Genomic DNA, 12,561 nt, shown 5'->3' with positions numbered 1-12,561 from the left:
CCTCTCTTATCTTTCGATGTCCCTCAGGATGCCTTCCCTGTCTTTCTGCCAAAAAGAGTCACTGCCACATCTCCAAGGCCTGTATTTGGCTATTACATTTTAAAAGAAATTTCCTACGTATAGGTTAGGCTGTTCTATCAAAGTGCATCTTTCCTCTATACATATACCCATTTATGTAAATTATTCCTTCATAAGGTTTTACAATATATCTGAAACGTTTCAAATCTGTATCTAATAAATATTACATGAAAATATTTTTTCAGTATTTACATATGAAACATATAAAAGTATGATCACTGTAAGATTACTTCTTCGATGTCATCTTCTAAAGAACCAAGGGTCTTAACCCCTAGCTTGCTTGTAGTGTGCTGCAAACGGTGTCTGTTTAGGTTTCTTCCTTCACCAAAAAGCTCATTGGCTTCTTTTACTTTGACTTTACTGTTTTTATTGACGAGAAGAGTATTACTAGAGTCCCAATCTATGTCAAAAGGTGTTGTATCGTTATTTTTAGAAACAAGGATGTTACTGGCACTGCTTCCAAACAGTTGTTCCATTAAACTGGACTTCTTTTCTTTCTTATCATTGAAATCTGCTTTTTCCTTAACAGTTTCTTCGAAGTTGTCACTTTTTTGAGTAAGCCAACTCGGTCTCCCTGATGCCTTCCCAAAGGAAGGTACATAACTACCAAATGTTAACTCACTACTTAAATCTACGGTCCTCAGATTTTGTTGCTTCTGCCCTTGTGCTCTTGTGGCATCATCCGGGCTGCTATCTACAGGAAATCCATTAGTAACCTTGCCAGGAATCTCAAAGAATTGATTATTTTTGTCTTTTTTCTCCATAGAATCAGATTTTCTTGCTGTATTTATGAGTGGTGCTTGGGAAGCAGGTTTCATGTCTGTTACATTTTGAGTTTCTCTATCAATCTCTTGCATTTTAGCAAGCAGGAACTCTCTTTTCCGCTGCTCTTCCAGCATTTCAGTGCTTTCTCTCTCTACTTCAGGTTTGTGGAGTTCTGTCTCCATCTTCGTTTTCTCTTCTTTATCCAATAAAAAGCTGCTTTCTTTTTTCATTTTGTCATATTCTTCCCTTTCCCACTCTGCAGGAAATGTTTAAGCATTATTTAAAATGTTTTAGTTTTAAAATGCCTTTACAAGAATATTTTGAAAATAGCACAAACAAAAGCCATTGAGTTTTTAATATACTCTTCTATGTGTAATGTGGTTTTCCTACTGCAAAAAAAAATTCTTCAAAGATTACAACTAAATTCACACCAGGTTCTCTGCTAAGGTATTTAGCAAAGAGGAGGAATTTCATTTCTGCCAATTGCCTTCCCATTTCCTGGGTTTGAATGAAAATGAATACAACCATCACAGATTTTAATAGTTCTGACTTGCATGGTACTTTTTTTTTCTTTGTCAGCACCACTGACATTAGGATGGTTCCGGGATATACGTTTGGGTTTTTTTTTTCCATAAAGGGAACTGCTCCTGTGAAGCTATTGGGCCACAAAGTCACAGGAGTCATTACCAGGTTCAGGTAGCGAATGATTTAAAATATACTGCACCTGCTGCATACAGAAAACACCTCCACAAGAGTGCTCTGTGCACCACCACGTGAACTCAATGAGAGTGTCTGTGCAGATACCAAATGTCAGTTTGCACAGCTATAAAAGGACACCAAAGGTGCAAAACAGTAATAAACTTCTAGATAGAACCTGAAACACTTATGTGTACAAGGAAAAGGAAGCTTCTGAAATATTTCTCTCTTTAAAATATTTTGCTATCAAGACAACAGACATGTGTTTGGCCAAAAGTTGAATATGCCTACTTAGCCCCTTCAATGTACTGGCATTCCCCTTTGAACACTTTATTCAAATTTCTGACTGATGTTTCCACAAAGTTCCATGTTACCTATTGTACTTCAGACCAAGATCACCAAAATAACTGCAACAGCTCAGTTAATACATTTAATTATCATTATATGAAGTTAAGTAAGGAGCTACCTTTCTGTATGTAAGGTGGGGAAAAGATCAGCTTATACTGTAAGATGGGTAAGATGGTCAAATCATCTTACTTGGAGACACAACAGAGCAGATTCTTGGCTTACATAAGTTGTGCACTGATGCCAGCTGAGGTAGAAGATTTTTCACAGAATTTACCTCTGAAAGCCGGTATGGAGTTTTAGAATTCTTCCTTGTCAACTAGAATAAGTGTTACTGTTCATTAACTACAATCACTGACAGAGTATTTTAACATGACAGGATGCAGTCCATCTAAAATACTTTAGATTAAGAGACTTATGAATATAAGTCATTAAGACGTTGTGAAATCTAAACTAGTAAGAAAGCAGTATTAAAATATGATAGAAACTGACATTTCTCAAACAGCCACACCAAATGATTCAGATAACCACAAGGGAAGAGAGAAACTACAATTTCAAATGATACAAGTGAAGCAGGTATGTACTGAAAAACAGGCCGTATTAAGGAAAACAGATTTGCTCTACGACAGCAAAAATCTACTGTCTACCTCAATAACATCCAGCAAGTCAGAGATAACATCAGCATTTACCTGCTCTATCATCCTTGTTTTGCACAGCAAAATCTCTCAGGCTTCAATACTGTTTCAGGGACAGTATGTTTTGCTGCTGCATACTTAATCACAGCTGAGTATAGGGCACAGATTATTCTATAGCCTGTATTTCTTTCTGATTCTCTTTGCATAATGTGACTGAAAATAATTTTCCACTGTAGTGATCTCTGCAAAATCATTTTGCTCTTCTCGCAGGAAACTAGCAGCCTCACGTGATTAGTATTCTATGGTGCATTTTCCAGCCTTCAGCTGCCCCTTTCCTTACCATCATGAAGTTTTTGAACTCTCTCCTCTAAAGCCTGTATTTCCTGAAAACGTTTCAGTTTTTCTTCCCTTTCCCTGTTTTGGTCTTGTCTTAGCGGGTCTCCTTGCTCTTTCCATCCTTTGTCTTGAGTTTCTTTTTCCTGAAATAAATTCATACAAAACTGAAACTGATGGGGGAAAAAATAACCAATAAAACAAACAAACAAAATCACGTGAACTTACGTCATTCTGAAATCACATTCTACCTCATATGCTAAACATAAAAACAAGCAGGTCATTTGAACCAAACCAGCTTTGACAACCCCAAGGTTTGGCCCTAAAATTTTATCACCTTCAGCATAGTTTTATGCACCTGAAACAAAATAAACAGATAATCAATTCTATTCTGTATTACAGGCTCAGGAAAGTTGCAGCTCCAGTGTCACAAAGCAAAATTATCACTGTGTTAGCGTAGCTCTCTTTGAAAAAGACAACTTCTGACATCTAAAGAGTTTAATGGAAGGCCAGACCCCCCCTCACCTTATTCTTTTAACAAGCAAGGAACTAGCTACCCTCTATTTCCACAATCTTATCTTTTTACTGAAGTGAGTGGGTTGTATATTCAGACTGCTTCACAGTGATACGTAAAGTTATGGAGTATTAAGTCACAAACAGTGAAAGAGTTTAATCTCGGCTGAAAAATTCAGCTACTGAGTATACATACACATTTAAAAGGAAAGAACCTGCAGAAGAGATATTAATGTTAGCAGCAAAAAATCACTGACAGAAAAGTAGTGGCCATGAAGTGAGAGAAAGATGGTGCAATCCAATGTGTGGATGCTAACTTTGTGGCTTGTGCTTATTTTAGAGCAAAATAAGCTTATAGACTAAAACACATTTCTAAGAGAAATAAGATAAACAGTTACTACTTAATGAACAACGAAAATATAATCATTAGCCAAACAACTTCAAGTATTTTCCCTTCATGTACAAAATTATCATTATTATATTTAAAACAAAAATAAACTTCATGAAGAGATGGTAGCCAAGTATTTAAAACGCTTGAATTAGAAAACTGATGAAAGCACAGGCTACCCAAACCCAATTCACGTAACTTAAAGCAATAGCCATACATGAACCAGAGAGGCTTGTACGATGACATGGAGTTGGACTTCATGACCTGCACTTGTACCAACTGGGTGGCTCTGTAACTCACACACTGAAGTATATGCTGGAAGAACGCATACACCAAACTACATCCACGCTTACAGAAAGGATTTTGGAACAGAGAACATATGAATGAAACAGCCATGGAAAAGCTTCAGTCCTACCAGGAAGCCAGTCAAGACCACCATCAGAGCTATTTCTGACAAATAGCCCTAACCTTACGTAATCAGAATTTGTACAATTTGTACCATCATCTGTGTCACTCTGATTTGTAATACCTTACAAATCTCTTTGATTTTAGCCTGAGGTCACAGAAGTGTTAGCAGTACTTCTAATGGTACTATTTTACAATAAAAAAGGGAAATGGAAAAACAAAAAAATCCAACCATATTCACAAAGCTGGAAAAACAACAGAAGAAATACCAGCACTATGACAATAAGAGGAAGTGTTAGATTTATGCATTGTGAAATAAATCTGGAAAGTAAAACAAACCGTAATAAAGACCAAAGAAAAAACAGAGACAAGGCAGCCAGCACTGTTACAACAGATTGCTCAAATAAGCATTAGAAATAAAGAAAAGGGAAGAGAATAAAAATGAAATCTTAAAAACTTCAAAGAAATTACAGTGGCAGAAAAAGAAACAAATCGAGCTAATGGTTATCAATAAAACATAGAATATGACGAACCAAGCATCACAAAAATGGAGTATGCTATTTCTGGAACAGCAGAGTTCTCTTGAAGATCAGACTTTTTAAAATTATATTTTCTATATATTTATATTTGTGTATTTACACATTTTCTAAAAATACAAGCTCTGCATTAAACACTCAGTCTGATAGGTGAGTCATCTGGAGCAAGTCTCAAATTTTTACGGAACTCACTATTTTAGGAAGAATCCCTTCTTTCTTGTTTACTGTGTCACCACAGACAAGTTCTGATTCTGGAAGAAATTCTACTGGTGAGAAGTATCCACTGGTCTGTACACCTTTTGTGAGCTGTGCTCCTTTTTTAATATTTTGGTTGTTGGCTGTAGAAAATACAAATTAATTAAATCATGTTTTCACTTGAAAATATCCCACTATATACCTACCTCTCATTTTTAATGATTTGCAATAAACATTTTAGACTATCAGAACCAATGGAAGTGGAAAGTATTGACAAGTTTCACATAGTTGTTGTCAGCAATTTTAAAAGCTAATTAAAAAAAAAAATTGCATGCAAAACTTCTACTGAAAGAAAATAAAAGCCCCTTAAAGTCATCACAGTGTACTGAATATCTGTCTAAAAAAACCCTCAGAAAATATCTCACTCCTCTTATTGCTTGTCTCAGAAGCTACATGTAGCGAAGCAAACTCATAAAATTAAAGTCTGAAACACACACACACACACATCTTATGGAATGGCATTTTAAAAAATCTGAACTTAAAATGGAATAATAGTAGAGTATCTATAAAAAGATAAGGAGCAGTCAAACTGTTTGAAATGTTGGCATGAAACCAGTCCCATCAATTCCTGCTTCTTCTGACAAGAAGATTCTACCGATCCAGTGAAAATAGTCTTAAGCACATACACAGACACACGTATATATACACACATATTTATGTGGGTAGCATAAGACTTGAGGCTGCCTTGTCACACCAGAAGAAATCACTGCACTGATACTTTTAGAAGATTATGTTTTGGGACACATATACTCTTTGAGGGAAATAATAATAATAATAATAATAATAATAATAATAATAATAATAATAATAATAATAATAAAAGAGTGCAGCTCATCCGACAGACAGTATATTTGAATTGGTAAAAAATAAATAAAAATCATCATCAAAATATTCACAGCGGTGAAGTTACAGCTTTCTAAAGCTTCTGTAATTCATTGCCATACAGACATTATCTATGATCTGTTTGAGAATTTACTCAAACAATCTTCCCCTCCTCCTTCACCCAGGAACATCTGGTATGAAAGGAGCGTTCGGGGTTTTGGTTCTTCTGCAGCTACAGAGCAGTCAAACAAACCACGTGCCTTTCTTGTAACCCGTGCTGGGTTGAAAGCAGCACAAAAAAAGTAAACGTTCTTGAAAAAGCAGTGATAGGGTCAAACACTGAATGGCATGAATGATATAAGCTAGCAGAGTAATTTAAAAGCATTGCTAATTAATTTTTCTGCCTTTATTGCTTTAGGTAAGTTACCTCTTCTTCTTTGTATAATATCTGTGTCTTTTCTTGGTGATAGCTTCAACATACGATTAGCATATATATTTTTTGCTTCAAGTTCTCTTTCTTTTTCCTGTGAGAGGTAGGTGTAACAACAAGTGAATAACATTTCATTTACTACTCATTAGCAAAAATGCAAATTAAATTAAAAATACATGCTGTAAATAGAAACAGAGTAACGTAATCAATAGTTACATCCAATGTTTTAAGGAGAACATTCCTAACTTTGCTTATGCTATAAGTAAGCAGACAGAACTTTCTCCCCCCAAAAAAACTCACTAGCAAAATGTTCTAGGGGAAAGAAAAAAAAAAAAAAAAGGCATCTCTTTGGTGAAAACAAACCTAGGCCGATGCTTCCATAAACATGAATAAGACTGACAATGTACGTATACATTGCACAAGTGAATCTTCAGTACTGTAAAGTTAGACATTTCAGTGCTAGCAACGTTACTTGTCACAGAGCATGTCAGTACCACAGAGCAGAGACCCACTGCACCATAGAGGTAGAGACACATTCCTCTTTCATGATATTTATTGAATAAAATACAGAAATGAACAGTGAGTTATGAGAAATCATTTGATAATGAAAATATTTTCAAAATATTAAAACTCTCCACTGACAAATCAGGTTTAAATCTCCATTCCATAAGTATGTTTGAGACTTGGAATTTCAAGAAAATTCTCCTAGAAACTAGGTACTTTAGCTCAAGTCTTATTTAATTTTCTTTTCTAAAGATAAACTGACTAGGTAGAGCACAATATTTTCAGTCTTTAAATTCAGAATTTGTGCAATGATGGGGTGGGGGGATGCCAATAAACCTTTGCACAAATTCAGCAACACACGTGGGCACAACAAATACATGAAATTAATCTTTACACAAACCTATTGTAATGAAAATACATCAGTAACAAAGCACTGTATACACCTGCAGATTTAATTTTAAATTCAAGCCTCCAAAACCTAATTTTCCAGATCTCGTGGTTTAATCGCAATGCTTGGCTATGTACTTGATCTTGCTTTTCTTAACTAGTGCTAAGAACAATGATTAACGCAGAGACATTCCTGTTATAAACGCTGTAGGGTCAGAGCAGAGAACATTTCAATTTAAAGCAGGAAAGGAACTTACATGTGGTATATAATTAAGTACACATCAGAGAGTGTAGTCACTGGTAAACTACTCAAACCTGATTACAGATAGTTCCAAAGATAAAATGCCAGAACGTAGTTAGCAACTGGTATTGCTTCATGTTTTACCTTCAGCTTCTGATTTAGTTGCTGAAGCTCTTCTTGGAGAACTCTGTTTTCTTCTTGAGCCTCATACATCTTCTTTTTCTTTGAATGCAACTCTCGTTGAAAACTGCTACCACTTAATTCAAGATTTTTTTCCAGATCCTTCAATTAAAACAAAATATTTTTTAATAACTGAAGTACTTTCTTATAGTCAAATTACTTACATAAAATTACAGTAAACCAGTGTATTGGATTCAGATTATCAGCTCCACCTTTGCCATAACACTGAATAATAAGTTTAAACCCTTAATCCTAACTTTGAGGGGGCAGACGGAGCACCTGCAGACGATGCAGCTCATCCTTCTGGAGTATTGAGAAGTGATTTGAGGACATAATGGGAACACACATTACTTTCTGCAAGGCTCTTGGCACAGTGGCCCTCCAGATCCATAAGACAAATCTCAAACTGATGGTCTAGAAACAGAATACCTCCTTGAAAGTGCAGGATTAGAAGAAAGATGACAAGAAATAATTTTTAACCTTTCTACTAGAAACAAATTTGTGCTTATGATTTCATTTACATAACCTCATCTTGCAATAGGTGTTTTAAGAGAACCTGTGAGGATGAGCAAAGGAAAACAGAAGAAAAACCCCTTACTTTTTGGCATGCTATTTACTCTAACACCATCCGGTACTACAAATGCTGAAACACCTGATCATAAAACTACAGATGCCAGATGGTGACACTACAGGGTGAGGAGATTTGGGTAACCCAACAGTTTATATCTTGATATTTTGGGATTTATTTTACGAAAGCTTCGTTTCCAGCTTAATCCTTTGGATTTCCAGATCTATTATCTCTGTAATGTAATTTACATTTAATTACCCATATAGACACTGAACTTTAACACCACTTTAATGACTAACATAATTTCAGCAAAAAATAGTATTGCATACAGCTGCCAACTGTTTAATAGTGTTAACACAATTATTATTAAATAAGATGAATTTTTAGATATATTTACAATGTAGACATGTTTAGACATGTTTACAAAAATTTAAACATTTTTGCTGAGCAGAATTAAAATGTGTTGCACAAAATGCTTAAAATGGATACCCGTAAAATGTTCTAAAGCTCATTTCACTATTAAAAAAATTGCTGTAATTTTGTTCAGCTCAGCTCTCAGATGTGCAGAGTAGCAGACAATCAAACACTGTATGAATGCAGTTCACAAAAATTGAAAAATAATTACTATATATATATATTTTTTTTTTAGAATTTTAGTGTACAGTTCTCTAAACACCCAGAAAATTTTTAACAAATGCTTCCCCTCCAAGAGGATAAATTAGGTTGCATAAAGTTGTATTACAGCTGCATGCATTTCTGAAATGTTATTACTTGTTATAGAAACACTTACAAGCACAAGCCCACAGTGTATATTCTGACAAAATACATGTAATTTGTAAACAGAAGTTTGAATGTGCAACTACCAACTATGTAACTACATAATCACCTTGGAAATAGTTTACTTGATGCTACTCATGTGTAAAAAAAAAAAAAAATTACAAATTTTTTTCTATTTGCTCCACAACTGTGAAAAATACAATTCATGAAGCTCGTTATGGTAAGAAATATCTGTACCAGAATTTCTTACAGAAAGAAAGTCACCTCACCTTAATTCTTTTTTCACTGTCCTCTAGCCTGCTCTCTGCATAGGCTAGCTTCTTTGCCAGGTCATCTCTTTCAGCAAGGTGCTTATCTGCAGACAGTTTTTTCAGTTTCTGCAAGACAGTTTTTGTTCTGTACAGTTCATCTTCCGAATCTTTCAGCCGTCTCTCGGTTGCACGTTCTCTCTCTTGAGATTTTCGGAGGCGCTCCCTTAATATTCTAATCTCATTGTTGTGCCGAGCAAGGAGCTGAGAGATTTCGTTTTCTGTATCTTCAAACTTATTCAAGGCTTTCTCCTGCCTGTGCTGAAGCCTCTTCAGTGCCCTGTTTTCCTTCTGCAGCTCATCCAGTTTGATGTGGAGTTCAGTCAGTTCATTTCGGAGCTCATTGATTTTCAGCAGCCTAGCAGAAAGAACTCTTTTTGTAACAAGATCTATATCTTTTGCGGGAGAATCCCTAGTGAGGCTCTGAGAACGGAAACCCCACCGTGTCCCTCTTTTGCTTGGTGCATATTTGGAACCCAATTTCTTTGTGGCTAAGAGAGGAAAAATAAAAAACATGTTTACTATAAGACAATGCAGTTTGTCTATTCAGACATCCTTTTTCGAATAAAGCTCTCTGCCTGAAACAATTTTACACTACTTAGCAGAGATTGCAGCTTACAAACCAGACAATAAAAGGCATATATATGACAGACTTATGCTCCTTTTGATAGATAAAAAAATGGAGATTTATGTCCATGATCTACTGTAAGGGGTAATATTTGCAGTCATCAATATAGGACCATTGTAAAGTAATCATCTGCAAATTGTATCAGAAATAACAGTCATATTTTGTTAATACTTGATGTTTATTGAAATGTTTTAGAAATACTGTACTCTTATGCAAACAATATTATCAAACAGCAACAATTAGCTAAGCATTAGCTAGTTATGTATTATGCAAGATGGAATTCTCTCAGACAAATGCCGTAGTATTTTCAAATCCAGCTGCCATGCTTACAGACAAAACAGCAGATTTCAAAGGCTCAATGTAAAAAGCCTCCAAAGCAAAATTATAAATCCCATGAAAATTCAGTTCTCCTCTGAATAATTTATTCTTGTATCACAAGTTATTTTCGACGCAGTATCCTTATTTGATTACTAGTGTGCATCACTCGCATTCCGATTTGATATTATTATTTTATTATCAACCCCACAGATAAAAGCTAAACATTTTGTTTCTATCTCATTTGCCTCTCAGGCCACACTCAATAAATGAAACATATAATCCACCAAAAATATCTCTTAAAACAACTGAATATATAGAGAGAGCATAATCATTAAGGTACATCAGTGTTTGGAAGAAACATACTGAGCAGCAGTTTATAATTCAGGTTTGAAAGCAGGGATCCAGTAATAATGCAGTTACCTACACACAGACAGTGAGTGTGTGTGACAGCAAATTCTCCCTCCCCTTTGGCGCTCACCATGTTTCTATTCTACAGAGAGTATGTTACAGCAAAAATAACAGCTTTAAAATATTTTCTTATAATTTCATCTAAACATTTTGCACAAATACTCATCAATTTTCTGCTTGACGCTCATTTTTTCCACAGCTTGGGCAAACAAAAGAAGATTGCTTTTTTTTCCTTTACAAAGAACACTTGGGTCACATTCAGGTGTGAAGATTATCTAATAATGCACTGCAGTAATGATGCCACTCCTAACACCAGCTAAGGGAATTTCCATTAACCCTAGACCTCCAGCCCCTTCAAGAATCTCCCACATTTAGGGCAGAGCAGAAAATTGCAATACCAAGTTTGCACTTTTGACCACATTGTTAAATTGGGGAAGCGCGTCTTTCAGGAACAACACGACATTCACAATACCCTCATGTAATAATTATGTTCAATTCTGGCCATGTAATCAAAGAACTAGTCCTTCGCTTGGCCCCTCCAAATTAAACAGCACAGTGGAACTGCAGTTTGTGCTTCCCAGAAAGCTAACCCATGACTGCTGTGGAGAAGATGCCACTTTTAAACAGAGAGAAGCTTGGCAAAACACCAGTTGCACCAGGACACCAACACTGTCAAGCATCTGAAAAGATATGCTCCTTGGGCAAACCCAGTATTTAAGGTCAGACCTTCTGGCACACTCCAGATCATAGTGTTGATCAAATGATTCACAGAGTATCAAACACTTATGAATGAGAGCACTTGCTTGAGAAAGGCAGGATATGCTCTGACTTCACCAGAAAACATGTGCAATTATTTAGAACAAGATGTCAAAGAGAGACTTCACATCCCCACTTCAGCCCAGGGCTGTATAACCATTCTCCCTTTTTGTGAAGACGTTCGCTTACACAAAACTTCGACCAAGAAAGCAGCTTATGTAGGCGAGGTGTGTGCGAGGGAGCTCAAAGTGGAGCTATTTCGTCTCAAATTTGAGGTATTTTACCTTCAAGGAAGGACCAGGAAAAACTTTCTTTTGGATTTCTATATGCACCTAATTTTCGCCAAACACATTTTCTCTCTTGCCACATTAGCGGCCTTTCATTTGCTTGTTTTTTGAAAGCACCCAGTTTTACACTGTAAAGCTTAGTCAACTAAACTGCCTCAAGAGAGGTATCTTTAGGGGTATTTTGACAGAGAAATTGTAACAATTGTCTCTCTTTTACTGACCGCTTAGTAAGGGCTTGCCTTGAGCCCTTGGCCTTGAGCCTTTTTGTCAGAGCCCAAAAGAGAGCATCAGCATGATCCAACAAAAGGCTAGTGTAAGAGCCAAGTTCACTTGTTAAGAAAAATATGAAGAATTCTGAAAATCACCAAAAATCCTCCTTATGCAGGAACAGGTTAATTTTAGTTTTCAACGGAGCAGTTACAGTCTACCTGTCACCTGTAGTATAATTCACATGAACCTTATTTGTAGGTTCTCATAATGGTAGTTTCCCACTTTTATCTCAGCTTTCAAAGATAATTAACTCTTTAGAGCAGTTACAAAGCAGCAATTTCTTCTATCTACCTACCTTGGTAGTGTACAAGGCTGTTTGAAGTTTGCGTTTTGTGATCTCTTTTTTCTTGGCTTGTAGATGGATAGCTTAGCGTTGGCGACTGGCCAGATGAACGAGATCCATTATCTTCATCTGAATAATAGGAGTCACTATTTTTATCCCCATCTGATTTCCTGTCGTGTTCAGAATCTGGGCTCCTTACTCTTTCTCCCATTTTTCAGATTTAACTGCTTTCCAGATTTTTCTCAAAGACTGTTCATTTTGACACAAAGGACCTTTCAGTTGTCATAATGGCGGCAGCTGGATTATTTCCTTGGATTTATCATCTTCATCTCCAAAGCCTGAGATCTTTGCAGTTCAGTTCAGCAAGCAGTAGTTATCATTCAGAAAGCATTTTTTCTGTTACAATTTAGAGAGAGGAAAAAAGTGAGAATGGTTTTTCTGTTTA

General features: G+C 35.9%; 1 protein-coding gene across 2 annotated transcripts; it reads right to left on the bottom strand.

The window, feature by feature from the left end:
• Positions 1 to 240: 240 nt before the first annotated feature.
• LCA5 (lebercilin LCA5) lies at positions 241 to 12,327 on the bottom strand. Of its 2 annotated transcripts, XM_086461445.1 has the most exons (8): positions 12,129 to 12,327; positions 9,128 to 9,657; positions 7,478 to 7,615; positions 6,199 to 6,295; positions 5,343 to 5,357; positions 4,887 to 5,032; positions 2,860 to 2,998; positions 241 to 1,099 (listed from the first exon to the last, which is right to left on the bottom strand). In XM_086461445.1, the coding sequence occupies exons 1-8, from the start codon at positions 12,325 to 12,327 to the stop codon at positions 294 to 296; spliced, it is 2,070 nt and encodes a 689-aa protein (XP_086317571.1). In that variant the 3' UTR covers positions 241 to 293. The 2 variants fall into 2 exon arrangements, with proteins under 2 accessions (XP_086317571.1, XP_086317570.1); XM_086461444.1 differs by lacking the exon at positions 5,343 to 5,357.
• Between the last annotated feature and the right edge of the window lie 234 nt (positions 12,328 to 12,561).

This window comes from Leptosomus discolor, chromosome 2 (genome assembly GCF_034619465.1).
Source record: "Leptosomus discolor isolate bLepDis1 chromosome 2, bLepDis1.hap2, whole genome shotgun sequence".
Classification (NCBI taxonomy): domain Eukaryota; kingdom Metazoa; phylum Chordata; class Aves; order Leptosomiformes; family Leptosomidae; genus Leptosomus; species Leptosomus discolor.
This window is presented reverse-complemented; position numbering and strand designations above follow the sequence as displayed.

Excerpts from the sequence above, each read along its gene's own strand:
- LCA5 (XM_086461445.1), bottom strand. The coding sequence starts at position 12,327 with ATGGGAGAAAGAGTAAGGAGCCCAGATTCTGAACACGACAGGAAATCA. Across the intron at positions 6,296-7,477 it reads AACTAAATCAGAAGCTGAAG|GAAAAAGAAAGAGAACTTGA; the intron begins GTAAAACATGAA and ends TACCTCTCACAG. Across the intron at positions 1,100-2,859 it reads AGTTCAAAAACTTCATGATG|AGTGGGAAAGGGAAGAATAT; the intron begins GTAAGGAAAGGG and ends CATTTCCTGCAG.